The sequence below is a fragment of the Canis aureus genome, chromosome 26, assembly GCF_053574225.1.
Source record: "Canis aureus isolate CA01 chromosome 26, VMU_Caureus_v.1.0, whole genome shotgun sequence".
NCBI classification, from domain to species: Eukaryota; Metazoa; Chordata; class Mammalia; order Carnivora; family Canidae; genus Canis; species Canis aureus.
Genome location: NC_135636.1, coordinates 6,879,635 through 6,905,167, shown reverse-complemented (window position 1 = coordinate 6,905,167; position 25,533 = coordinate 6,879,635). Strand labels below are relative to the sequence as shown.

Below are 25,533 nucleotides of genomic sequence, written 5' to 3'. Positions count from 1 at the left end.
CCTGCTTACTCAAAACCACGTTTTGATGTGTGTAATTTTTGCTTTGTTGTCTCCAGTGGTAATGTTTCAAATGGGTAGCCTTGTTAATGCACAGACCACTGGGTCTCTCCCCCAGGGTTTCTGCAGGTCTGGGATGGAGCCCAAGAATGTGCATTTTTAACAAGTTCCTGAGTGGACTGCGGGATCCCATTTTGAAAACTGTTCTAGGGATCCCTGGGTGGCGCAGCGGTTTGGCGCCTGCCTTTGGCCCAGGGCGCGATCCTGGAGACCCGGGATCGAATCCCACGTCGGGCTCCCGGTGCATGGAGCCTGCTTCTCCCTCTGCCTGTGTCTCTGCCTCTCTCTCTCTCTCTCTGTGACTATCATAAATAAATAAATAAAATTAAAAAAAAAAAAAAGAAAACTGTTCTAGAGTACACTTGCCCTAATAAAGCCTTTATGCCTTTGTTGTGCTATAGGGACTTCTGTGGTACATTCAGGTATCTTGTGGTTCTTCTTTTGCTGTGTTGATTTTTGGATAGCATGTGGAGGGAAGCTGTTGTCACCAAAGTATGGAGAGGAGCGAGATATAGTTGGCATAAGAGGCTCAGGAAGGCCTGACAGGACAGCAATGCCCTTCTCCTCAGAGCACCCCTGTGAGCCCAGGCAGCTGAGTCATTAAATAAAAATCCTTAGGAAACATTGACATTGGATCTCCACTCAATGTTTGTTCTACAAACTTGGAATGCTTGCTCCATCCAGAAACCTCAAAATTACTTTGCCATTAACACCTGTGATGAGTGGCAGGGCTTGCGTCATTAAGATTACCAGAGGAAAACGGCGGCCTCATCTTGAAGTTAGGAAGTATTAAGAATTAATGAGGTATCAGTACTCATAGTTTGATAAACTGCAAAGTGCCTTTCCCATACCTCTACTCCCTTTGCTGCCTCTGTCCTCTGGCCCCTTGACATAAGACATTTTAGAAGACCAAATGGCAAGTGTAGGGCTTTAGATGTCACTAGGAGAATGGGAAAGAGTAAAGATTTTGCAATTTTGGCAGAGGGTCATGAAAACATTATGACTTAGTTCATATATTTTGAGGGATCAGACCGCACAGCACTTGCACTTGCTGGTTACACCAAGTGAGTCAGATTGGATAGAAAGGATAATTTGTTGGAATGGATACATGTCAGTGACCCCATGAAAGAAGCTGTTGGTGATCCCTGACAGTGGGGGTTACAGGCAACCTGAGGGCTGGTCTCAGGAAAACAGCTGTATTGTAACATTGAGAGCCTGCCTCTAGAATGCTGTGACCTGCCACTGGGAAGCTTTGTGGGTCTGGAAATAGTCACGATATTTGTACATTGCCCGTTAAAGAGCATGTGGCCATTCTCTTGTTCATTATGGATTGCATGTGAAACCCTTCAGAGGTCTTTGTTCCACTCTGTTATTGGGATGGGGTAGTTTTGATGAATCATGCAATCCATGTTCAGCAGTGTTTCCTTGTATTGTATTTTCTTCAAGTCTTTGGAAGATAACATTTCCCATCGTGATTCACTGTAGCTCAAAGCTCTTTATAGGTGCTCCCCATGGGTATCTTTTCAAAGTTCTTTTAAAGAAGTTGGTAAGTGTTATAATAATATCCCTTTTGGATATGTATTATTATGATGATATATGACATGAATATATTATTTATTACATGTGGATGTTATGAAGATGAATGCTAATAATTATTTAAAGATCTTTTCAAATATTAATTCATTAATTCAAACCAATCTAATGAAGTCATTGCCATTTCTATCCCCATTTTACAGATGAGGGAACTGAGACACAGTCTGTAATTTGCCCCAGGTCACATGGTAAGTGGTAGCCAGGGCTTAAAGTCCACATCAGATCCCATTCCACATCAGATCCCATGCTCTTAACTACTACATGAAACTACTGATTATTTTGCTGATGAGATTTGATTGGCAGAAGCTGCTTGCAAGCTTGTTACTGAACTCACTGGAATCGAAAGCACATGTGTGTTTCTGGACAGAGGTGAAGGGAGGGAGCCCTACACTTCTTTCCATTGTTTTAGAATCAAATACAAATTCTTTATTGTGGCCTTCCTGGGTTACCTACCCAGCCTCCCTTCCCAGCCACATAGGACAGTCTGAAGCCTGCCAGGGGCATCAATACTCTTTACCTTTGCTAATAACATCTCCTCATCCTAGAATGGCTTTCAGTCCTTTGTTTGTGTACCTTTAACTAGGGCAAATTCCCTGCGGAGTTTCCCAGTTTGAGTGCCACACATGGTTGCTAATATGATGAGGTAATGAACACTCAGAACAATTGGGCATAGTCAACAGCTGCTGGAGCCTTATTATGGTTCTTTCCAGACCTACCTGTTTATTTAATGTGCCGTATAAAGATTACCTTTCTCTTTGCCTTTATTTGAGTTACTCTGTGCCCAAGGAGCTGATCTATATGGACTTTCAAACTATGGTCCCTTGAAAAAGATCAGAGAGCAGCAGTGAGAGGTAGAGGTATTCTTCCACTCCCTTCCAGACTTGGTGCCACAGTTCTGGCAGCAGCTGTGTCCTTTCCTTCTCTAAGCTGGCTTCACCTGGAAGCCCCTCCTCTGGCTCCAGGTCTTCAGTGGGAGTAGTAGCTTCCCACTGTGCTTGTCTCTGGCGTGGGGCGGCGGGGGCGGGGCGTGGTTTCCAGCCTTGCTGGATCACGCTGCTTACAACTCTGTCTGCTGCTCTTTCATCAAAATCTCTATGCTTGAACCATTAGGGTACATTCTCTCTCCTGTTGGGACTCTGAACCCTGCAACTCCTTCCTCCCAAACTATTTCTGGCCTTGTTTTCTAACTCCCAAAGGGTCACTACCCACATAGCTCAGGTCACACTTAAAGGAACACAAGGCATCCTTAAAACAATCAGAATTACAATGTAGACTTAAGCATTCACAAATTCTTCGAAAGGTATGGTGTTAGATTTCTTCTACTTCTCTTCCTATCACACTCTTTGAGGTAGGTAGGTCTTAAGTTCATGTTAGAGTATAATGCATATTCTTCCATTATCCAAAACACAACTCAGCAGTCATTAGGTTACTCCTCTTCCCTTAATGTCAGTGCGCTGCTTGTTGACGTGCTTGTCTTCTCAGTAAACCTATTAGCTCCACTGGGGAAGGATAATTATTTTTAGGATTTGTTAAAAAAAATATTTCTTGAATGTGTGCATGTATGCAATACAGTTGGTAAGAGTTGGGGTCCATCTTGCAGCTGCAAGACAAAGATAATGGGTCCCTACCCTGATCCTCTAAACTTCAAAATGGAGCAGCTCTCCTTCCTGTGGTCCCAGTGGTGTACTACAGCAGATTCAGAGGTCTGATTCTCCCTTTAGTTAGTTTCCCTCTGTGCCATGTTAGGAGGACAATGGAGCATTGAACACTTCACCTCAGCTGGGCAAGCTGCTGAGCAAAGAAGTCAGGGTTCCCGACATCCAGCCCAATGCTCTCTTGACTAAACCACATCGGCTGTTTTCCTCTGCCTTGCCTTGGACCACTCAGCTCTTCTCGACTCAGACACCACTGATCCCTATCCTGGGATACACTCCCACCTGCTCCCTGGAGCCAAGTTTTATTAGTCGTGTGGCTTTTCTTGGAATGCTCAGTCACTTTGGAGCTCTGGCTCCTCATCCCAAGGCAGAAGGATTTGCGTAGATGAATTCCCACCACGAGGGACCAGTGTGAATCTCCAAGCCCTCAATGCCAGCCAGGGACTGTGAGTTTTCTGCAACTGCTTTACTCTGTGCACAGATGACAGGAAGTAGAAATCCAAGTTTGTAGAATATAACCCTTCTTCATAGTAAACTATTTTAGAGCTAAAGTTATTCGCTGGTACATAAAAAAAGTAAACAGAAAATTCATAAACTGTGGAATTTGGAGGATAATTTTTTAAGCTAGAAACCTGAAGGGGGGAAAAAGGTCACAAAAACAGGGTAAATCGCTATGGCAAACACTTTAGACCAAAATAGCCAGTATATTGCACCTGGGATATGGACTTCGCTGCTGGTGAGGAGGCTATAATAAACTAAATTGATCAAAACAGGGTTTGGAGATAGAAAAGTATTTATTTTTTTGTTATTCTTCTGTGAAAAAGGTATGATATAAGGTTAGACTTGTCTGAACAAATATTTGAAATTTTGCTGTCTGATGCTACTGTTTCTGGGCTTTACATTAGATGTCGGTTATGAAATGTGCTTTTCAGTATATATGTATATATATACATATATAATATATATTTATACATACAAATATATATACACATAATAATATATATAATATATGTATATCTTTTCTGGTTGATCCATGATAGTAAAAATGATTAGTGGAGTTGAAATCTGCAGCAATGCACAGATCTCTTGCTACAGTGTTTAGGATAGCTGAAATATGCAATAATTGATTTTAACATGTGCTGTAATTGGTTCCATATGCATCGCTGTCAACTGTGATGCATCATAATTAAACTGACATGTTCAAAAACTGGCCACCGAAATGAGCGCTCACTGAATTTTCCAACTGTGCACAGCTGCTGCTTCTTTGCCCCTCGTTTCCCACTCAGGACCCAGATTACTGGGTTTCATTTCACTGCTAGTCTTCTCCATGGAGAGGAGGAGAATTTTAAATAACCTCCTTGAGTGAATTCAGGTTCTTTCCCCAACTTCATTTTTACATGGCCACATATTTTAATAGTGATAGATCGATATGTAATTTCCTAAGTCACCATAAATCAGATCTAAAATTGGTGAATGTGGTAAAGAATTTAGTATAAGACACAGCAACAGATCATAAAAGTTCCATATTTTAGCCCCTTCACCTCCATTCAAACCATGCTTGAATTCTTAAGAGGAAATTCACTTGGAGGAAGAAAGTGTGTGGCACACACCTACTTCTGGTCCTTTTTTTTTTTTTTTAAAGATTTTATTTATTTATTCATGAGAGACACAGAGAGAAAGGCAGAGGGAGAAGCAGGCTCCATGCAGGGAGCCCCACGTGGGACTTGATCCCGGGTCTCCAGGATCAGGCCCTGAGCTGAACTCAGGCGCTAAACCATTGAGCCACCCAGGGATCCCCTACTTCTAGTCCGTATCACATAAATGAAATGTTCTTACTTGTGACCATCTGCCTTTCTTATTTCTTTGATCATCAGAATGCTTACATGCACTCAGGATGGCATTACCTTGATAGTCTGATTATCTTTCCTTTCTTCTTTTGTAAAAGCAACATGATATAATTGAAAGGGCATTGAATTAGGATCTGGATATTCTGTGGTCAAGTTCCAGCTCTGTTACCTTTGGTAGTGTTGGTAAGTCCTCTGAGTGTTAGCTTTCTGCCTGGAAAAATGGAAGTGATAATACTTTATTATCTCACGATTTGGAATGATGGATGATATACAAACATGACAAGATACAGTAGCTCTTCAGTTCTTGGAATCTGTATTCTGAATCAGCATGAACAATGTTTGTCTTTGGACTTTGTGTTACCATAAGTTGATGCATTAATTCAATGAAGAACTGCATCTCTCCCAACTCCACCCCGTCCCTGAAGTCACACCTCCTCTAATCCATTAATCACTCAGGTAGGTTCTGTGATGGCAAAATATTTAATAACAAAATTAGTTCACCACCCATACATAGTTGATCAGCGTGTCATTGGCCCACAACACTATTTCTGTGATGAGGAGCGTGGTAGCCCTCTCCCCATTATTTCCTTTGGGAGCACAATCCTACTACTTATTTTAATTATGTGACACTCGTAGGGACCCCTAGTTTTCTTACAGTGAATTAGGCCTGGTCAATCATGATTTCTTCTCTGTCTGTCAATAGAACACAGTCTAAGCTGTGAACTCAGTAAGAGTTCTTCCATAAGCTTTGGTTGCCAATAGTTATGAATCAAGCTTCTCCTATCTCCTAGGAAATGAGCCGTGAGGACATAAACCTGGTGAATATCCATCACAAGAAGGACACCATGCTGTCCACCTCATGAAGGAAGATGAGGTTAAGTTCCACACATGTGGAAGAACAGAATTGATAGGAAATGCTAACTAATGGCTTCTGTGAGTGTTAGGAGGGCAGAAATTATTACAGTTCCTATTGTCTTATTTCTTGGCAAAATCTCATAAGAGCCAAACTGTCTGAAGTCAAGGAAGAACTGGATTGAACAGGGATGGTGGTCCTTTAATTCCGTCTTCTCAAGTATTACCATCTGAAGGGGAAGAGCCTCTATTTTGCATCCAAGATCTGTGTGCAGGGTTGACTGCTACTTAAAAGACATCCTTGACTCCTTTGACTACCAGAATGTTTCTCATTACCTCACTCCCTCATTACTACAGTATTGGGGCCACAGACTTGTCTATTAGTTTGAAGCAACATTTGAATGATGTGTAGTATATCTGTGGTGGTTCTCAATCCCCCAGAGAACTTGTGAAAACTCAAATTGCTGGGTCTGACTCCTAGACAGTCTGATCCAATCCATCTGGTTGGAGTGGATAGTCTGCATTTTTACCAAGTTTCTAGGTTAGAATGAGGTTGCTGTAATGAATGTCAAATTAGACTGAACTTGAGTTGAGTGACTCAGGTCTTGGCACTGAGGCAATTCACCAACCCTCTGTGGGCCTCACTTTAACCATCTATAACACAGTGTGTTTAGATAATCTTTAACTTTCCTTTAAGATACTCTAAATCTACCAATAAGTCATCAAGTTCCATTTGGGAGGATTATGCTGTCACGAGGAAGCTTTTCTCCCCCCCCCCCTTAAGACAGCTATTATTTAAAAAGACAATATCATTTCTTCAGAAAGAGTATATTTGGTCAGAGAGCAGCAACAGAATGGGGTACATATTAGATGATATGAATTAAGAGGTCCCCACAAATTGATCTGGCATTATGCAACATTTTTATCTGAAGTTTTACTGTTTATAATAATTTCTTTATTTATCAGATACTAGTTCTAGAATTGAGGCAACCACAGCTCAGTACTTTCTCAACAAGGAAGAGTAGAGAGGGCTGGAGGAATAGTAGTGGGGCAGTAAGAGCTTAGGGGAAGGAAGAGAGAACCTCCCAATGCAAAACATGTTTTCCTACTTCTCCTACTGTTATATTTTGCACTTCCCTAGGAGATCCTCTGTGTGTGCAGGCAAGAGAAGGACTGATAAGCCACATCTAGAACTCAAGAAGAGTTATTATAGAAGAAATGAATTGTGTCAGCATTTAGGAGATCCCACTTAAATTTGAAAAGAGAGAGAGAAAACATATCTGAAGGAATCTTCTGAAGTGGAAAGGAGAGAAAAATTATTGAGTCTGACTTTTCTCTCTCACTCCAAGTGCTGGAACAAGCCACCTATGTCCTACCAGCAACATATAATGGCCATTTTGTAAGTGTAAATGGGAAACTGGCTATAACAAGTCTTCTTTTCCTCTCCCTTTACTTTGGAGGAAGAATAAGTGATGGATGTAAAGAAAAATATCTAATAGTAATTTAGAAAATAATTTCTTTTCACACAAGAGCCACTTAATGATGGCCTAAAGGCATTTAAGCGTAGTAATTGATGAATATCACAGTATAGAAACTAATTCATTCAATATATATGTGTGGGTGGCCTCGTACATCGCAGCAGTTGTGAGACCCCAGAAAGCCAAACCATAACAAGATCATCTCCATCTTTAAGGGGCTTCCAGTCTAGATGGGAAGATAACAAGTAAACAGGCAGTTTTATGAGGTCCAATAGGAATGAGCACAGGGCACACGAGAGAAGTGCAGTCAGTCGTGCAGAGTGGGAATGTCAGCAAAGACCCCAGTGGAGAGTCATGGCCCCAAGCATGAGTGGAGTTTAAGTCAGACAAAAAATGCTACTCTTTTCAGACTCTGTAGCAGATACATATTCAAAGAGGTAAATTCATAAAACTTTAATAATTTTGTATGACTGATGGCTAGAATTGGCTGGAAGGGAAAACAGAGGCACCTTTTGAATTTATTTTAACACATTGGCTCAGACAGAACAGATTCTGATTCTCAAAAAGCTTTCCTTTTAGTTGGTGGGGAGGAATGGTGGATCATAGAATGAACTGTGTCTACCCACAGCTAAGAAACAAGGTAGGTTCTGGGTTCTTTGTGTCTCCTGTTGAAGATTCTTTCTTCTACATATCTCATGTTCTTTTTTGATGTTTTGCCTCATTTTCTAGGCATGGCTATGTCATTACCTCCACCTCTAACTCCTTCTTTTCTACCTTTACTTTGAAGTGAATACCATATAGTCTCCTTCTCTAGGTGAAAATGTATTTTCCAAATAGATAGCATAAGCATGAAAAAGTCTGTAGGGGAGTATGATTTTTAAAGGAAAAGGAGAAGGGAAAATCAGGAGTTTGATACAGGTTACAGAACATTTTTTTTTCTAGTTTTAGAGTACCTAGATCCTTTTCTTAAATGCTGGTTGATGGAATTATATTAGGCCAAACAAATTTAGGTTCTTGGGTTCTCTCCTCTTTGAAGGGGAAGAATTTTTGTGCAGTAGGAGAACCATTCCTGAATGATCTAGAAACCTTTTGGTATGCTTTCTACCCTTATATTTATCTTTAAACTTAATCCATTCTGAGAAACAGAGTAACTACATGGAAAAATCTATACCTTAGAGGATAGATTTCCAACCAATCTTGGGAAACATAAAACCTACATCATGGTGATCATAGCCACCATTATTTCCAACATAATGATCACTGCTGAATATTGGATACTTCTTGGCACTGGGAAGGCAAATAATTTAAAATCATGGCTTCTGCCCTCAAGAGAGAAGTCATATTGTTGGAAGACTAACATCCACATGCAAAGGTTTAATAATAAAAAGTAGCTCTTGGTAAGTCACTATGGACCTATTAATTGCTTCTGAGTTTGAGGCACATCCATTTTATACTTTTTCAGGCTTCAGAATCCAGCAGGTATTGAATGTATCACTGTCTGGGTATGACTAACCAGAGAAATGAGGTTTCTGTTTTAACTCTCCTTAGCATTTTGCTTTCAGCTCTAGAACTTCCAAAGGAACAAACTGATTTGGGACAAATTTGATATATTGTTGGAAATTATCAAGTTACATATAATGTTCCATACATTATTTAGACTAGTATTTTGTAAAAAGTTCTCTGGAATTAAGCTGACTATAGCCTATAGCATACAATATGAACATCTATTTATCCTGTGGCCTGTGATTAAAGACAGGCCCAAAACAATAAACAGTCCTCTAAAATAATGTCAGAGCAACAGAGATTTGGGAAATGAACAAACAGACATGCCCATTAACTGATGTTTCCATGGCCGGCTCTGAGGTAGGGAATAGCTTGGTAAGAATGAGGAGAGCTCCCCTGAGCCCCAGTCCAACAGGCTTTCAAGATATGTGATGGTTGTTTATATCAGTGCTTCTCATACTTCTATGTGCACATGAGTCTCCTGGAAATGTTTGAAATTCACATTCATATTCAGTGGGTCTAGGTGGGCCTGGGTTTCTGGGTGGCCAACAAGCTCCAGCCGTGCTGATGCCTCCATCCTCAGGCTACACACTCTGAGTAGCAAGAGTCTAGAATACAGTGAAAGAGATTAGAAGGGCAGTATGAAAACAAGAGTCTATCTGCTCAACAAACTGCACCAGTGATTGGATGTCCAGATGCCCAGTTAAGGTAGCTGGGAGAGAGAACCAGCTCCTGCTGGAAGGAGCAAAGCCAGGCTCATCTCCTGGAGCTGCCAAAGATGTTGAACCTGGCTGCACATCAGGCCCTTGGGACCTGCTAGGCTCTCCCTGCTTGTACATAATCAGGACTTGGGTAGGTTGGATGCTGTAGCAGAGACAGTGATGCTCTGTCATTTTATGGAGGAGCTCTGGTGCTTCTCAAACTTCAGTGGGCCTGGAAATCACCTGGGGAGCCTGTTAGCAGGTAGCTCCTGAGTCAGTGGTCTGAGTGGGATGTAATTCTTCATTCCCAGCTAGCTCTCAGTAGATGCTGAAGCTGCTGATGCCAGGCTCCATTCCAACAGAAAGAGGCAGGGAGTTTGAATGACCATCCTCAGGTACCTTCTGAGTCAGGCAGGAGGTATCTCTCAGGCCCAAGTGGGATGCCCAGATCTACAGGCTCCAGGGAGCTGGGTAGCTGTGTGAAATTTGAAATCTCAGTGCCAAGTGGGATGGGACAGGGCCCAGTTAAAGGCATCATCTCCTTGTAGCAACTGTAGTAGGCCAGACCAGGTTATATACTGGTGGGTTTTCTGGAGTTTGTGGATTTGGGTATTACTGATTTGTTAAAGGTAGAAGAATAGTGTTGAGTATTAAGAAAGTGTTAGAAACAGGGAAGTAAAGTCAATCCAAATCCCCTCTGCCTCTGACTCCTCAGCCCTCAACACCATCCTGCCTTTTGTTGGCGTGTTATGAGCCCTTAGGCTGATTTCCAAGGTTCCCCAAGTTCAAGTGTGAAAAAGCCAACTAATCTCCTGGAAAATCTCCTAATGCATATTTTTCTTAAAAAATATGGGTCAATTTTAAACTTCATACTCTAAACCATGCTCAATGGCATTATCATTGTGGATACACACTCTTATTTTCCAGAAGAGTCTCCCTTTCCCTGGCTGGGTGTTGATTCAGAATGGAAATTGTCAGGACAAGTCAAGTACTACTATACCATTAACTCAGTGCATTAAAAGTAGGAAGGCTGATTCTTCACTTTTCGTTTTGGCTGTCAGGTCTGATTTGAGCTTATTTCTCATTGAGTATTCCATATCAAAGACTGGGATAATAGAATTACAGAACATTAGGGTATGCAATCTGAAAGACACCCTGGAGATCATTTAGCACTGCTTGCTCACTTTACAAATGAGTGAATTGTATTTTTCACCCTAAAGAGCTTGAGCAGATACTCGGTTTTTGAGATGCATGTTTAGTTGCTGTTCCCATGTAGGGAGTTCTGTGTGTAGGTGAAAGAAGCCAAGAATAGATTTCTCCTTTTTAGTCATCCTTGATATTGGCTTTAGCTTCATCAAAGTCTGTCACATATACCCTCTGGACAGCATGCCTTTCGCAATAATATGCAAATGCCTTGGCTTCTGACATTAGTTGGAAAAGAAGTGTGATGTTTTCACTTAAAGGACATTTTATACAGTTTAATAGCAACTGCATCTCTGGCATTTATAACAGATGTTATCCTAGTGCAGGCAACTTCTTCTAAGTAATGTAGCTGGATTTTAGCTGCTGAAATTTTCTGTATCATTTGGGGATCATATTTCATCTCAGACTTTTGAACGTGACAGATTGTCCACCTGGATTTCATTTTGCCACATTTTATTGATGGCCTGACTCAGATCTTTCAAGTTTGTACTAACTGACCCTGAAGGGGTAGCTTGTTGTTTAAATTTTATGACACAGAGACGTAAACTGCCTGCAAATTATGCAACACAATGGCGATGAACAATGAGTGTTAGAACTTTTTATTAATATTGATTGCCTACAGTTAAGGAATTAGTAATAACTGTTACACTGTACCCATTCCTAGGACAAAAATCTCCAATTAACTTTACTACAAGCACATGTGTAACAAGTGAGAACCACATTTTCGTTTGCAAATCCAAGCTCCATGGAGTGATGCTGTGCTGTTCCCCTTATGCCTTCTGGTTGCTACTCTGGTTCCATAAATAATGGCTCATTTCCCCTTCCTTGTCCTGTTATTCTAACTTAATGCAACTATGCAAATCAGTGTAGATTTATCATTCAAGACCTGGATGACAAAAGTTGGAAGCTACAGACAGAAGACAAATGTAAATGTAGGAACATTCCTACAAGTTCCTAGGCAGCACTCCTCAAAGACTGTCAGATCATGAAAATCAAGGACAGTCCAAAAAGTGGTCAATGGTCTGCAGAAGGTAAAGGTGACATGACAGCTAAATGGAATGTGGTGTCTGGATGGAGTTCTGGGATAGAAAAGGGGCATGACAGAGAAAACTAAGGAAACCTGAATCAAGTATGGACTTTAGTCCATAAAGATGTGTTGACGTGTATTCACTAGTTGCGACAACGTGCCATACAAATGTATGATGTTGCCAATAGGGGAAACTGGTTTGAGGTATACATGTACTTTCTATACTATCTTCACCAGTTTTCTGTAAATATAAAACTATCCTGTAGTGGAGTGTCCTAAAAATAATAGTTAGATATCATGTCCATTTAGCCCCTGATGCTCTTTATTATTGAAATAGAATTATAAAAGTGGATGTCAAGAGAGTATATTGTTCTCTTGGTCTTCACCTCCATCATTGTGTTCAATCCTCAGAACAATTCTATGAGATATTTATTATTATCCTCAATTCACAGCTTTAAAAATGGAGAAACTGAGGTTCAGAGAAGGTAATCTCTTCTATATTTACTGAAGTTCTGTGGCTTAAAAGAGGCAGGGCTGCAATTTGTTCATTTCACTCTAAAGTGCCCATTTATTTTAATTCCCCATTTGGTCCCCAGAATCATGATTTCAAGAGATGGAACAGAGGTCAGGGAAAATGGTGAGGGATAGGAGGATAGGGAGGGCAGGCTGCAGGGAACTTAGTAGCTCTGAGCCAGGCTTCCAGAGCCATTAGAGTTTCCTGAGGAGGCTCATTCAGCCTCTATTTTTCCCAAGGGCTAGGGTCCAGATCAACTCTAGATGAGCTTTCCCATCCCCTCGAATTTCATGCAACAAATATTAAAAAAGAAATCTCCCCTGCAATGACTGTGGGTACAGTACGCCCCAGTGTGCAGAGGAGCAGTTAATTGCTCTATCAGCAGCTCTGATTTAACTGGAAGGGAGCACATATAACTTCAAGGGATCCAAGCAAAGCTCATATTGCTTCTTCTTCAAGAATCTCCATCTGGAGTTACACAGTTGGGTCATTGGTGAGGTTAAGAATGTTCAGATCCTTGGGCCCAGAGATTCTGACTCAGTAGATAAAAGGAGGGCTTAGAAATCTGTATTCAAAATTGCTTCTTGACGTTGTAACAGTTTTAAGTGTTCTGAATCTGAACCTCAGAAGATCCATTCTTGTTCTTGCCTGAAAGGAGTGTCAAACCCCACTCAACACTGTTGGCTCTTGAGTAATTCACTGTCTGGACTAGGAGTCTAGGAACTAACTATACCTGTGCTAAATAACCCATAGCCCCACCTACTTTGTAAATAAATTTTTATTGGACACAAGCATGATACTCCTTTACTTTAGTCTATGGTTGCTTTACTTGCCACTATGGGATAGTAGGGGAGTTGTGACAGTCTAAGGTAATTATGTAGCCCTTTACAGAGAAGGTTTATGACCTATGATGTAGAGGACAGAAAGGTATCTGGATTAAATAATTAGTCACAGTGAAAGGCAAAGGGAGTCCAGCTGCGATCAAGCCTCATTGTAACTAATATCCTGGGGTGTTTATTTAAAAATACCCAGCCTGAGGCCTACCCTTAAAAATCCTGATTTAGGTGAGGCTGAGGCCCAGAAAGACACATTTCCAGTGATGCTTTAGGATGTGGCTCTAGGCATCAAGAGTTTTGGCCTTTATGATGATGAGTGGAGCTGGGTCCCTGACAATCTTTAAAAGCTTGGATATGTCTTGCTGCATATTATAGTGGAGCCTAAATTTATAAATAAAGCTAAATATCACTAGTTATCAAAATGAGGGATTAAAACATAAAGCATTAAATCTGTCACACTCAAGATATGAAAAGGAAACAGAAAATTTGGACAAGAAATAAGTGAACAGATATTTAGTAAATGTTTGATGAATAATGAAGGATTGCATTCTTTCTGACATGCCTTTTTAAAGATTTTATTTATTTATTTGAGATATATATAGAGAAACACAAGTTGGGGGAGGGGCAGAGGGAGATGGAAAAGCAGATGCCCCACTGAGCAGGGATCCCAATACAGGGCTCGATCTTAGGACGTTGAGATCATGACCTGAGCCAAAGGCAGATGCTTAATCAACGGAGCCACCCAGGTGCCCCTTGACATGCTTATAAGAGCTTTTTTGAGGCGTTCTAGACACAAAATAAACCATACTTACTTAAAGTGCATAATTTGATTTCCTTTATCATATGAAACCGTCATCACAATCAAGATAATGAACAAATTGATCACCCCCAAAAGTTTCTTTGTGCACCATTGTGTATCCCTCCCTTTACCTTTTCCTGCAACTGCTCCCCCCACACTGCCACCCCCCCCACTCTGCAAGAGGCAACCACCCATTTGCTTTATACCTTTATAGACCTGTAAGTTAATTAGAATTTTCTTGATTTTATATAAATAGAACTACATAGGGTATACTCTTTGTTTGTTTTCTTTCATTCATCATAATTATTCTGAGATCTATCCATGCTATCACATGTATCAATATTCCTTTTCCTTTTGATCACTGAGTAATATTCTATTGTACAGTTATACCACAATTTGTTTATGCATTCACCCGTTGAACATTTGGTTTGTTTGCAGTTTTAGGCTATTACAAACTAAGTGACTATGAACATTCATTACCAGTCTTTTTATGGATATATGGTTTCATTTTTCCTGGACCAAATGTAATGTGTATATTTAACTTTTTTTTTTATATTTAACTTTTGAAGAAACTACCATTTTCCAAAGTGATTGCATCATTTTATATCCTACCAGTGGTGTATGGGTCCATATTCTTGCCAACATTTGATATGATCAATCTGTAGAATCTGTAGCCATTTTAACATATGTGTAGTGCTTTATCACTGTGGCTTTAAATTGCATTTCCCTAGAGACTAATGATGTTGATAACTTTTCACGTGATTACCACTTATATATCTTCTTTGATGGTGTCTGTTTTGCACACCTGTTATTTTTTTTAGAGTTGTTGAATTTTGAGTGTTCTGTATTCTGTACAACTCCTTTATCAGACATATGTTTTGCAGATATGTTTCCCCAGTCTGTGGCTTGCCTTTTCATTCTTTTGTGAATGTGACAGTATAATCTGAAAGCAAAACTTTTAATTTTGATGAAGTACAATGACCAGTTTACTCTTCATGGATTATGCTTTTGCTGCTATAGCTAAGAAATCTTTGCATAACTAAAGGCCACAAAGGTTTTATCCTGTATTTTCTTTTTTTAAAAAAAGATTTATTTATTTATTTATTCATGATAGGGAGAGAGAGAGAGAGAGAGAGAGAAAGAAAGAGAGAGGCAGAGACACAGGCAGAGAGAGAAGCAGGCTCCATGCAGGGAGCCTGACGTGGGACTCGATCCTGGGACTACAGGACTGCGCCCTGGGCCAAAGGCAGGTGCTAAACCACTGAGCCACCCAGAGATCCCCTTAACCTGTATTTTCTAGAAGCTTTATAGTTTTAGGTTTTATATTAAGGTCTACAATCCATCTTGAATTTGTTTTTGTATGTGGTATGAAGTATGGATTTGAAGTTCAATTTTTTTTGTATATGGCTATCCAATTGCTCCATACCATTTGTTGATATTTGTTATGGGCTTAGTGCCTTGTAAAGAGGCCCAGAGACCTCCCTCATCCCTTCCATCTTGTGAGGACATAAGATGGTCCTATGAACCATGAAGCAGGATCTGACCAAACACTGAATGTGCTGGTGCCCTGATCTTAGACTTCTCAGCTTCCTGAACTGTGAAAAATAAATTTCTGTTTAGAAGAAAAAAATACCAAAAAGCTCTATTTATTATCCAGTGAATTGCCTTTGTACCTTTGTAGAAAATCAATTGTCCAGATGTATGTGGGTCTACTTCTGGATTCTCTGTTCTGTTTCATTCATCTATTTGTCTGTCTTTGCACTAACTATACTATGTTGACTATTGTGGTTTTTAAATAATTCTTAAAATTGGCAAGTTTTAGCCCACTACCCATTTTCTTCCTTTTCAAAGTTATTTTGACTCATCTAGTCCTTTGCATTTCCAAATGGATTTTAGCATCAGTTTGCCAATTTCCATAGAAAATGCTGTTGGGATTTTGATATTTTTGTCAGTGAAGATAATGGCACTTTTGCAAAGGTTCAGTGACTCCTTCACTCAATTATCATTTTGCTAGCCACCTATCATTTCTCCTTCACTTTTGAAAGATAGTTTTGCTGGATATAGAATTCATGGTTGACAGGATTTCCCCACCCCCTGCAACTTTAAAAATTATCATTGCCCTCCCTCTGACCATCATGATTTCTGATGGGAAATCAGCTGATTATCTCTTTGAGGATTATGTTTAGGTGAAGAGTTATTTTTCTCTTGCTACTCTCAAGATTTTCTCTTTGTCCTTGGCTTTTGACAATTTGGTTAGAATGTGTCTTGGTGTGGATTTCTTTCATTTGTCACTCTTGTGTTTCATTGAGCTTTTTAATGTATACATTCAAGTCTTTTATCAAATTTTGGAAATTTTTGGCAATTAATTTCTTCAAATATTCTCCCTTCCCCCTTTTATGTCTCATCTCTTTGATTCCACCATGTACATGTTATACACTTGATAGGATAGTGTCTCAAAAATGTCTTAGACTTTGTTTATTCATTCTTTTTTCTTTTTTTTAAATTTATTTTTTATTGGTGTTCAATTTACTAACATACAGAATAACCCCCAGTGCCCGTCACCCATTCACTCCCACCCCCCGCCCTCCTCCCCTTCTACCACCCCTAGTTCGTTTCCCAGAGTTAGCAGTCTTTACGTTCTGTCTCCCTTTCTGATATTTCCCACACATTTCTTCTCCCTTCCCTTATATTCCCTTTCACTATTATTTATATTCCCCCAATGAATGAGAACATATAATGTTTGTCCTTCTCCGACTGACTTACTTCACTCAGCATAATACCCTCCAGTTCCATCCACGTTGAAGCAAATGGTGGGTATTTGTCATTTCTAATAGCTTTCTCCCTTCAGACTGGATAATTTCAATTGATCTATCTTCAAGTTAATTGATTCTTTCTTCTGTTTGCTCAAATTTTTTTAAATTGAAATCCTGTAGTGAGTTTTTTTTAAAGATTTTATTTATTTATTCATGAGAGACACACACACAGAGAGAGAGAGAGAGAGAGAGAGAGACAGGCAGAGGGAGAAGCAGGCTCCATGCAGGGACCCTGACATGGGACTCGATCCCGGATCTCCAGGATCAGGCCCTGGGCTGAAGGTGGCGCTAAACCACTGAGCCACCCAGGCTGCCCCTGTAGTGAGTTTTTGTTTCTGTTATTATACCGTCAGCTCCAGAATTTCTGGTTCCTTTTAATAATTTTTGTCTTTTTATTGATATTTCCTATTTGTACATACATTGTTCTCCTGGTTTTCTGGAGTTTGCTGGATTTGTATTTTTTAAAAATTCACCAAGAGACTTTAATGTGTTTGAAATACTCCTGCTTTATGAAAACTTTTGTATTATCTTATGCATAAAAGATCTCCCAAGGACTTCTGGGAGCTGGAGATGAAGAAACTAACAGATGACTCTCCAAGATTTCCATATCAGTTTCAACAGAGCAGAGTCAGCTTGATTTGTCTATTTTTTAAATTTTTGCTCTTGAGTTCCATAAAAGCTTTATTAAAAAAAATAATTCCAGGATGGCTAAAATCAAAAAGGCAAGAAATAATGTGTTGGAAAGGATGCAGAGAAGAAGGAAACATCGTGTACTGTTGGTGGGAATATAAACTAGTCCAGCCACTGTGGAAGACAGTGTAGAGGTTCCCTCAAAATATTAAAAATAGAAGTATCATATGATCCAATAATTCCACTACTGGGTATTTACAGAAAAAAATAAAAAACATTAATTCAAAAAGATATATGCAGGGGTACCTGGGTATCTCAGTCAGTTAAGTGTCTGCTTTTGGCCTCAGGTCATGATCTCAAGGTCCTGGGATTGAGCCCCATGTTGGGATCCCTGCTCAGGGGAGAGTCTGCTTCTTATCTTTCCTCTGCTCCCTCCTAAATGCTTGTGCTCTCCTTCTCTCTCTAATAAATAAATAAGGATATTAGAAAACACACAAAAAGAAATATACAGCCTTGTGTTTACTGTAGCATTATTGACAATAGCCAAGATATGGAAACAAGCTAAGTATCCATCAATAGACAAATGGATAAGTAAGATGTGATGTATACATATATGTATATATATATGGAAGACATGATATATATATATATATTTTACATATACACAAATGACAAAGGAAGATATGATATATATATGTATATATATGGAAGATATATATGTCTATATATACACATATATATTGATGTGATATATAGATGAATGGGTAAGATGTAATATGTATATACATATATATCATGTAAATAATACATACATATCACATAAATACAAATAAAATGGAATATTATGCAGCCATTAAAAAGATGTGATTATGCCATTTACAACATAAATGAATCTAGATGGTATTATGCTAACTGAAATAAATCAGAGAAAGACAAATAACCACATGATTTCACTCAGGAATCTAAAAAACAAAGAAAACAAATGAACAAACAAAAAGCAGAATCAAATCTGTAAATACAGAGAACAAACTGGTGGTAGCGAGTGGAGGGGGATGGAGGGATCAGAAAAATGGATGGAGAGTGGGGAATACAGGCTTCCAGTTATGGAATGAATAAGTCATGGAGATGAAAGGCACAGCATAAGGAATATAGTCAATGGTATTGTAATTAGCTTTATATGGTGACAGATAGTAGTTATATATGTGGTAAACATAGCATAGCTTATAGAGAAGTTGAATCACTATGTTGCACCACCAAAACTAAAGTAATATTGTGTCTCAAGTATATTCAAATAAAAAATTTTAATTAAAAATTCCATTTTAAAAAATAAGTTAACTTCACTACTTATGTGTAGCTGGCCTTTTTTTTTTTCCAGCAAGGGACTTTAACCAACAGGATCATATTTACCAGACAATCTCCAAACCTCAATCAGCCTTAGTGTGTCACCAGCGGAGTCCAGTGGAGAAAAAACTGGGCTAGTCTGGGTGTCCATCTTTCCTACTCAAGAATCTCACTCTCTCAACCCTCTCCATTACTTGATTATGGTAGGGCTCATTTTTAAAAAATGTTTTTACTTAAATCCCAATTAGTTAACATACCATATTATATTAGTTTCAGGTGTACAAGATAGTGATACCATTCCATACACCACCTGCTACTCATCACAAGTGCACTCCTTAATTCCTATCACTGATTTAACTCGACCCCTACCCATCTCCCCTCTGGTAACCTTCTGTTTGTTCTCTGTAGTTGAGTCTGTTTCTTAATATGTGTTTCTCTCTCTCTTCCCCCACTTTTGCTTGTTTGTTTTGGTCCTTAAATTTCACACATGAATGAAATTATATGGTATTTATCTTTCTCTGACTTATTTCACTTTGCATTATACTTTCTAGCTCCATCCATGTTGTTGCAAATAGCAAGATTTCATTCTTTTTTATGATGGAATATATATATATATATATGTGTGTGTGTGTGTATGTGTATGTGTGTGTGTGTGTGTATATATATATATATATATATATATATATATAATATCTCCTTTACCATTCATCAATCAGTAGGCATTTGGGCTGTGTCCATAATTTGGCTATTGTAAATAATGCTGCTATAAACATTGGGGTACACGAATCCCTTTGAAATAGTGTTTTTATATTCTTTAGGTAAATAACCAGTAGTGCAATTGCTGGATTGTAGGGGTGTTCTATTTTTAACTTTTTGAGGAATCTCCATACTGTTTTCCACAGTTGCTTCACCAGTTTGCATTCCCACCAGTAGTGCATAGGTGTTCCTTTTTTTCTCTATATCCTCACCAACACCCATTGTTTCTTGTGTTGTTGAGTTTAGCCATTCTGAAAGGTGTGAGGTGGTATCTCATTGTAGTTTTGATTTGCATTTCCCTGATGGTAAGTGATGATAAACATCTTTTTATGTGTCTGTTGTCCATCTGGATGTCTTTTTTGGAGAAATGTCTGTTCATGTGTTCTCCATTTTTTAATTGGGTTCTTTGTTTTTTGGGTGTTGAGTTTTAGAGTTGTTTATATATTTGTGGTAGAGCTCTTCTATTCAAAGTCACATGTTCTATAAAACTGTTGGGCATTGTGCAGAGTGACATAATCATTTTTATGGCTACATTCATTGAGGGTTGCTTTTTTTAAAAAGATTTTATTTATTTATTCATGAGATAGATAGAGAGAGAGAGGCAAAGAGAGAAGTGGGCTCCATGGAGCCCAATGTGGGACTCCATCCCGGGACTCCAGGATCATGCCCTGGGTGAAGGTGGTGTTAAACCACTGGGCCACCTGGGCTGCCCATTGAGGGTTGCTTCTTAGCATAAAATTAAAAAGTATGGGCTCTGGCCACAAGCCCACTCAGCTCTGACACTTCTTCGTTATGTGGCTTTCAGAGTTACTTAACCTCTCATAAACCTACCTATAAAATTAGAACAGTAAGACCATATACTTCACTGAATAGTTATAATTAAGTTATAAAATGCACATAGAGACTGAGAACTATCCAGGGCATACTATAAGCATTTAATGAATGATAGTCCAATGTGAAAACTAAATAAAATACTAGTTACCTCCTGGAGGGGTTTGCCTTTAACATCAGACTTGATAAAAATGTCAGAAGATTTTAAGTGTGACTAAACCAATATTCATAAATAAACATGCTCATATATATACGCACATATAGTTGCTCCACATCCTCACCAGCATTTGATATTGTCTGTGTTCAAAAATTTCGCTATTCAGAGAAAGATTCATAAGATACCTTATTGTTATTTTAATTTTAATTTTCCTCATGACATATGCTTACTTACTCTTTGTTTATCTTCTTTGATAAGCTGTCTCTTAAGATGATAGGCCCATTTTCAATCAGATTGTTGGGTTTTAAGAGTTCTTTGCATATTATGGATAATAATAATTTATCAGATGTATCTTTTGCAGATATTTCCTCCCAGTCTCTCCTTTTTTTTTCTCAATCTCTTGACATTTTCCTTTGCAGAATAAAGGTTTTTAATTTTAAATAAAGTCTAACTTATCAACTATTTCTTTCATAGATCATGGTTTTGATGTTGTATCTAAAGTTATCTAATGTCGGGATCCCTGGGTGGCGCAGCGGTTTAGCGCCTGCCTTTGGCCCAGGGCGCGATCCTGGAGACCCGGGATCGAATCCCACGTCAGGCTCCCGGTGCATGGAGCCTGCTTCTGCCTCTGCCTGTGTCTCTGCCTCTCTCTCTCTCTGTGACTATCATAAATAAATTAAAAAAAAATTAAAGTTATCTAATGTCATTGAGATTTTCTTCTAATGTGATCTTCTAGAAGTTTCATGGTTTTGTGTTTTATATTTGGGTCATACGATTAATTTTGAATTAACTTTTATGAAGGGTGTAAAATCTGTGTCTGATTTCTTTCTCTTTTTTTTTTAACTTGTGTGTTGTTCCAAGACCTTTTAATACCTTTTTATTACCTTTGCTCCCTTGTCAAAGATATTGGATTATATTTATGTAGGTCTATTTCTGGGCTTTCTATTCTGTTCCATTGATTTATTTGTTTATTCTTCCATGAATATCACACTGTTTTGGTTACTGTACCATTATTATAAAACTTGATATCAGATCATGTCAGTTCTCCAATTTTATTCTTCAATATTGTGAATTTTAGGTCCTTTGCTTCTGTATATAAACTTTAGAGTCACTTTGTTGCTATCCATAAAAAAGCTTTCTGGGATTTTTATTGGAATTTCATTGAATACCTAGGTCAAATTGGGAAAAACTGACCTCTTGATATTTTCTTATCCATGAATAGGTTATTTATTTGTTCTTTGATTTCATTCATCAGAGTTTTGCAGTTTTTCTTATATAGATCTTGTACATAATTTGTTAGATTTATACTTAAGTGCTAATATAAGTAGTGCTGTTTTAAAATTCAAATTCCCTTTGTTCATTGTTAGTATTTAAGGACACATTTGACTATTTTTTTTTTTACATTTGACTTTTTTATATTAACCTTATATCCTGCAGCCTTGCTGTTATTATTTACTACTTCCAGCCTGTTGCTTTTGTTGATTCTTAAAGATTTCCTACATAAATAATTATGCCATTTGTGAATACAGATAGTTTTATTTCTTCCTTCTCAATCTGTATACCTTTTGTTTCTTTATCTTATTATGTTATCTAGGACTTCCACTATGATATTGAAAAGCAGTAGTGAGAGGGAGCATCCTTGCTTTGTTCCTGGTCTGAATGGGAAATCTTCAAGTTAGTCATCATTAATATGATGTTAGCTATAGACTTTTGTAGATACTCTATTTTGTAGATACTCTTTACCAAGGTGAGGAAGTTCCCCTCTATTTTTATTTTGCTAAGAGTATTTATTATTAATGAGTGTTGTATTTTGTCAAATGCTTTTCTTACATCTATTAATATTATCATATGATTTTTCTTCTTTAGCCTATTGATGTAGGGGGTTACATATTATTGATTTTTGAGTGTTGAGTAAGCCCTCCATAACTAGGATAATTCCACTTGGTTGTGGTATATAATCACTTTTATATATTGTTGGATTAAATATTTTAATGTTTTGCTGATGATTTTTACATCTATGTTTATGAGAGATGTTAGTCTGTAGTTTTCTTTTCTTGTAATATTTTCATCTAGTATTGGCATTAGAGTAATCCTGGCCTTATAAAGTCAGTCAAGAACTACACATTCTGCTTTTCTTCTCTGAAACAAATTACAGAGAATGGATATAATTTATTCCTTAAATGTTTGATAGAATTCACAGTGAATCCATCTTGTCCTGTTGCTTTCTGTTTGGAAGATTATTAATTATTGATTCAATTTCTTTAATATATTTATGACTACTCAGATAGTCTATTCTGTGAATTTTGGCAAATTATATCTTTCAGGGAATTGGACCATCTCAAGTAGATTATCAAATTTGTGGGCATAGAGTTGTTTGTAGTATTTCTTTATTATCCTTTTACTGTATGTAGAACTTATAATAACATCCTTTCATTCTTAATGTTAGTAATTTGTGTCCTCTCACTTTTTTTCTTAGTGGACCTGGCTGATGTTTATCAATTTTATTGATCTTCAAAAAAAAAAAAAAAGCAGCTTTGTATTTTGTTGATTAGCTTTATTGATTTCCTGTTCTCAGTTTCAAAATTAATTTCATTACTTTCTGCTCTATTTTTTCTCCCATTTATTTTAGATTTAATTTGCTCTTCTTTTTTTAATTTCATAAGGTGGAAACCTAAATTACTGATTTTAGATCTTTTTTCTGATATAGTTATTCAATGCTATATATTTCCTTCTATGTACTGCTTCTACCTCATCAACAATTTTGATGTTCTGTTTCCATTTTTATTTATTTTTAAGTTACTCTTGATATTCCTTCTTTGACACATGTTTTTTATTGTGTGTTTAATCTCCATGTATTTTGGGATTTTTTCAGTTACTGGTTTTTAGTTTAATTGCATTGTGGTCTGATAGCAGACGTTTTATGATTTTTGTTTTTTTACATTTGTCATGGTATGTTTTATGATTCAGAATGTGATCTATCTTGGTGAATGTTCCTGGTGAACTTGAGAAGGATGTGTATTCTGCTGTTGTTGGATAAAGTCATCTACAGATGTTGAGTATTCTCCGTTAATTGATGGTGGTGTTAAGTTCAACTGTTCTTACTGATACTTTGCTGTACCTATTCATTTTTGATGGAAGGCTGTTGAATTCTTCAACTATGATAGTGCATTCCTCTCTTTCTCCTTGCAGTTCTATTAGTTTTTGCACTGTGTAGTTTAACACTCTGTTGCTAGGTGCATACACATTAAAGATTGCTATGACTTCTTGAGGAAATTGACACATTTATCATTACGTAGTGCCCTTCTTTGTCTCTGATAACTTTTCTTGCTTTGAAGTCTACTCTGTCTGAAATTAATATAGCTATTTCTGTTTTATTTTCATTAATGTTAACATGGTATATTTTTCTCTACTCATTTACTTTAAAAAAAGATTTATTTCTTTACTTGAGAGAAAGAGAGAGACAGAGAGAGACAGAGGGTGGGGGAGCAGAGGGAGAGGGAGAATCTTAAGCAGATTCCCCACTGATTGCAAAGCCCAACAAGGAGCTCAATCTCATGACCCAGAGATCATGACCCAGGATGAAATCCAAAGTCAGGCACTTAACCCACTGAGCCACTGAAGCACTCCTCTATCCATTTGCTTTTAAATATTTAAAGTAGGCTTCTTGTAGACAACCTATAGTTGGGTCTTGGTTTTTGATTCATGTTGATAATCTCTGTCTTTTAATTGGTGCACTTATTGATTATTGATATAATTGGATTAATATCTACCATATTCATTACTATTTCCTATTAGTAACCCTTTGCTTTGTTTCTATTTTTGTCCTCCACTCTTTTTCTGTATTTTGTGGTTTTAACTGGGCATTTTATATAATTCCATTTTATCTCTTTTCTTAGCTAATCAGGTATACTTAAAAAAATCTTTTTAGTAGTTGTCTTAGTGTTTGCAATATACATTTATAACAAATCCAAATTCACTTTGAAATAACAATATAACACGTCATAGGTGATGTGAGTACCCTATAATAAAGTAATATTTTATTTCACTTTTTCATTTCCTGATGGCCTTTCTTTCTTTATTTACCTTTCTGTCTGTATATCATTTATATTTCTGTCCCATATAATTTTCCTTTTTTCTAAAGAATTTATCCTAACATTTCTTTCAAGGCAGGTATACTGGCAACAAATTCCCTCAATTTTTGTTTGCCTGAGAAATGCTTTCTGCCTCCTTCACTTTTCCTGCCAAAATCACAGGTGATTTTTCTCTGATATTTACTGTCGGAACCTGGTTTAATTAACTCTTGGAGGTAAATCCTATCATATATAGGGCCCCTTTATAACTGGATCCCCTGAAGCTTTTAACTCTCAGAGTTGTCTGCACTGAGCTTTCAACAATTCTTCAATTACAGTTCAGGTACTCCATCCCTGGTATTGATTCCCATGGTGGTTTCCACTTGGAAGTCTCTGCTCTGGTAGCTGCATTCACTTTTTCCAGAGCAAGAGATTCAGGAAAGAGAGAGAGAGAGAGAGAGAGAGAACACAAACCTTTATAACTTTATTTCAGGAATAGCATACCATCATTTATGTCATATGCCTTAGTCACACAGACCAACTCTGGGAAGAGATAGAAGGAGACTCCACAAGGGTAAGAATTCCAAGAGGCAGAGATCACTGAGGACCATCTCAGCTAAGATGACAGTGGCTAAGACAACACTATACAATTATTGGGCTGGGAAGGACCCTGAAGGTCAACTCAAGAAAGTTGATTTGTCCCTGGACCTCACAATTGCCACATTTTGCCAGCAGTTGAAAATGTGGGATAAGGATGAATGTTATGTTCTACTTCTTCATTTTACTGAGAAAGAAATAGGGGCACTGAGAAAGAAAGTAAAGCGACTCATCCATCTACAGTCATTTGGAAGGGACAATTGAGGCTTTTAT

General features: G+C 38.0%; 1 protein-coding gene across 5 annotated transcripts in view; it reads right to left on the bottom strand.

The window, feature by feature from the left end:
• LOC144297834 (uncharacterized) overlaps positions 1-5,886 on the bottom strand; it is a 41,478-nt gene extending 35,592 nt beyond the window's left edge. For 3 of the 5 annotated variants that reach the window (XR_013364692.1, XR_013364693.1, XM_077871966.1), the window contains exons 1-2: positions 5,808-5,886; positions 5,210-5,363 (exon numbers count right to left, since the gene is read on the bottom strand). Coding sequence is in view for 1 of the 5 variants with exons in the window: in XM_077871966.1 (XP_077728092.1) it covers positions 5,210-5,275 (66 nt within the window). In the remaining 4 variants the exon portion in view is untranslated. The remainder of the gene's footprint in view (positions 1-5,209; positions 5,364-5,807) is intronic. The other 2 variants (XR_013364694.1, XM_077871967.1) reach the window with 1 other exon arrangement.
• Between the last annotated feature and the right edge of the window lie 19,647 nt (positions 5,887-25,533).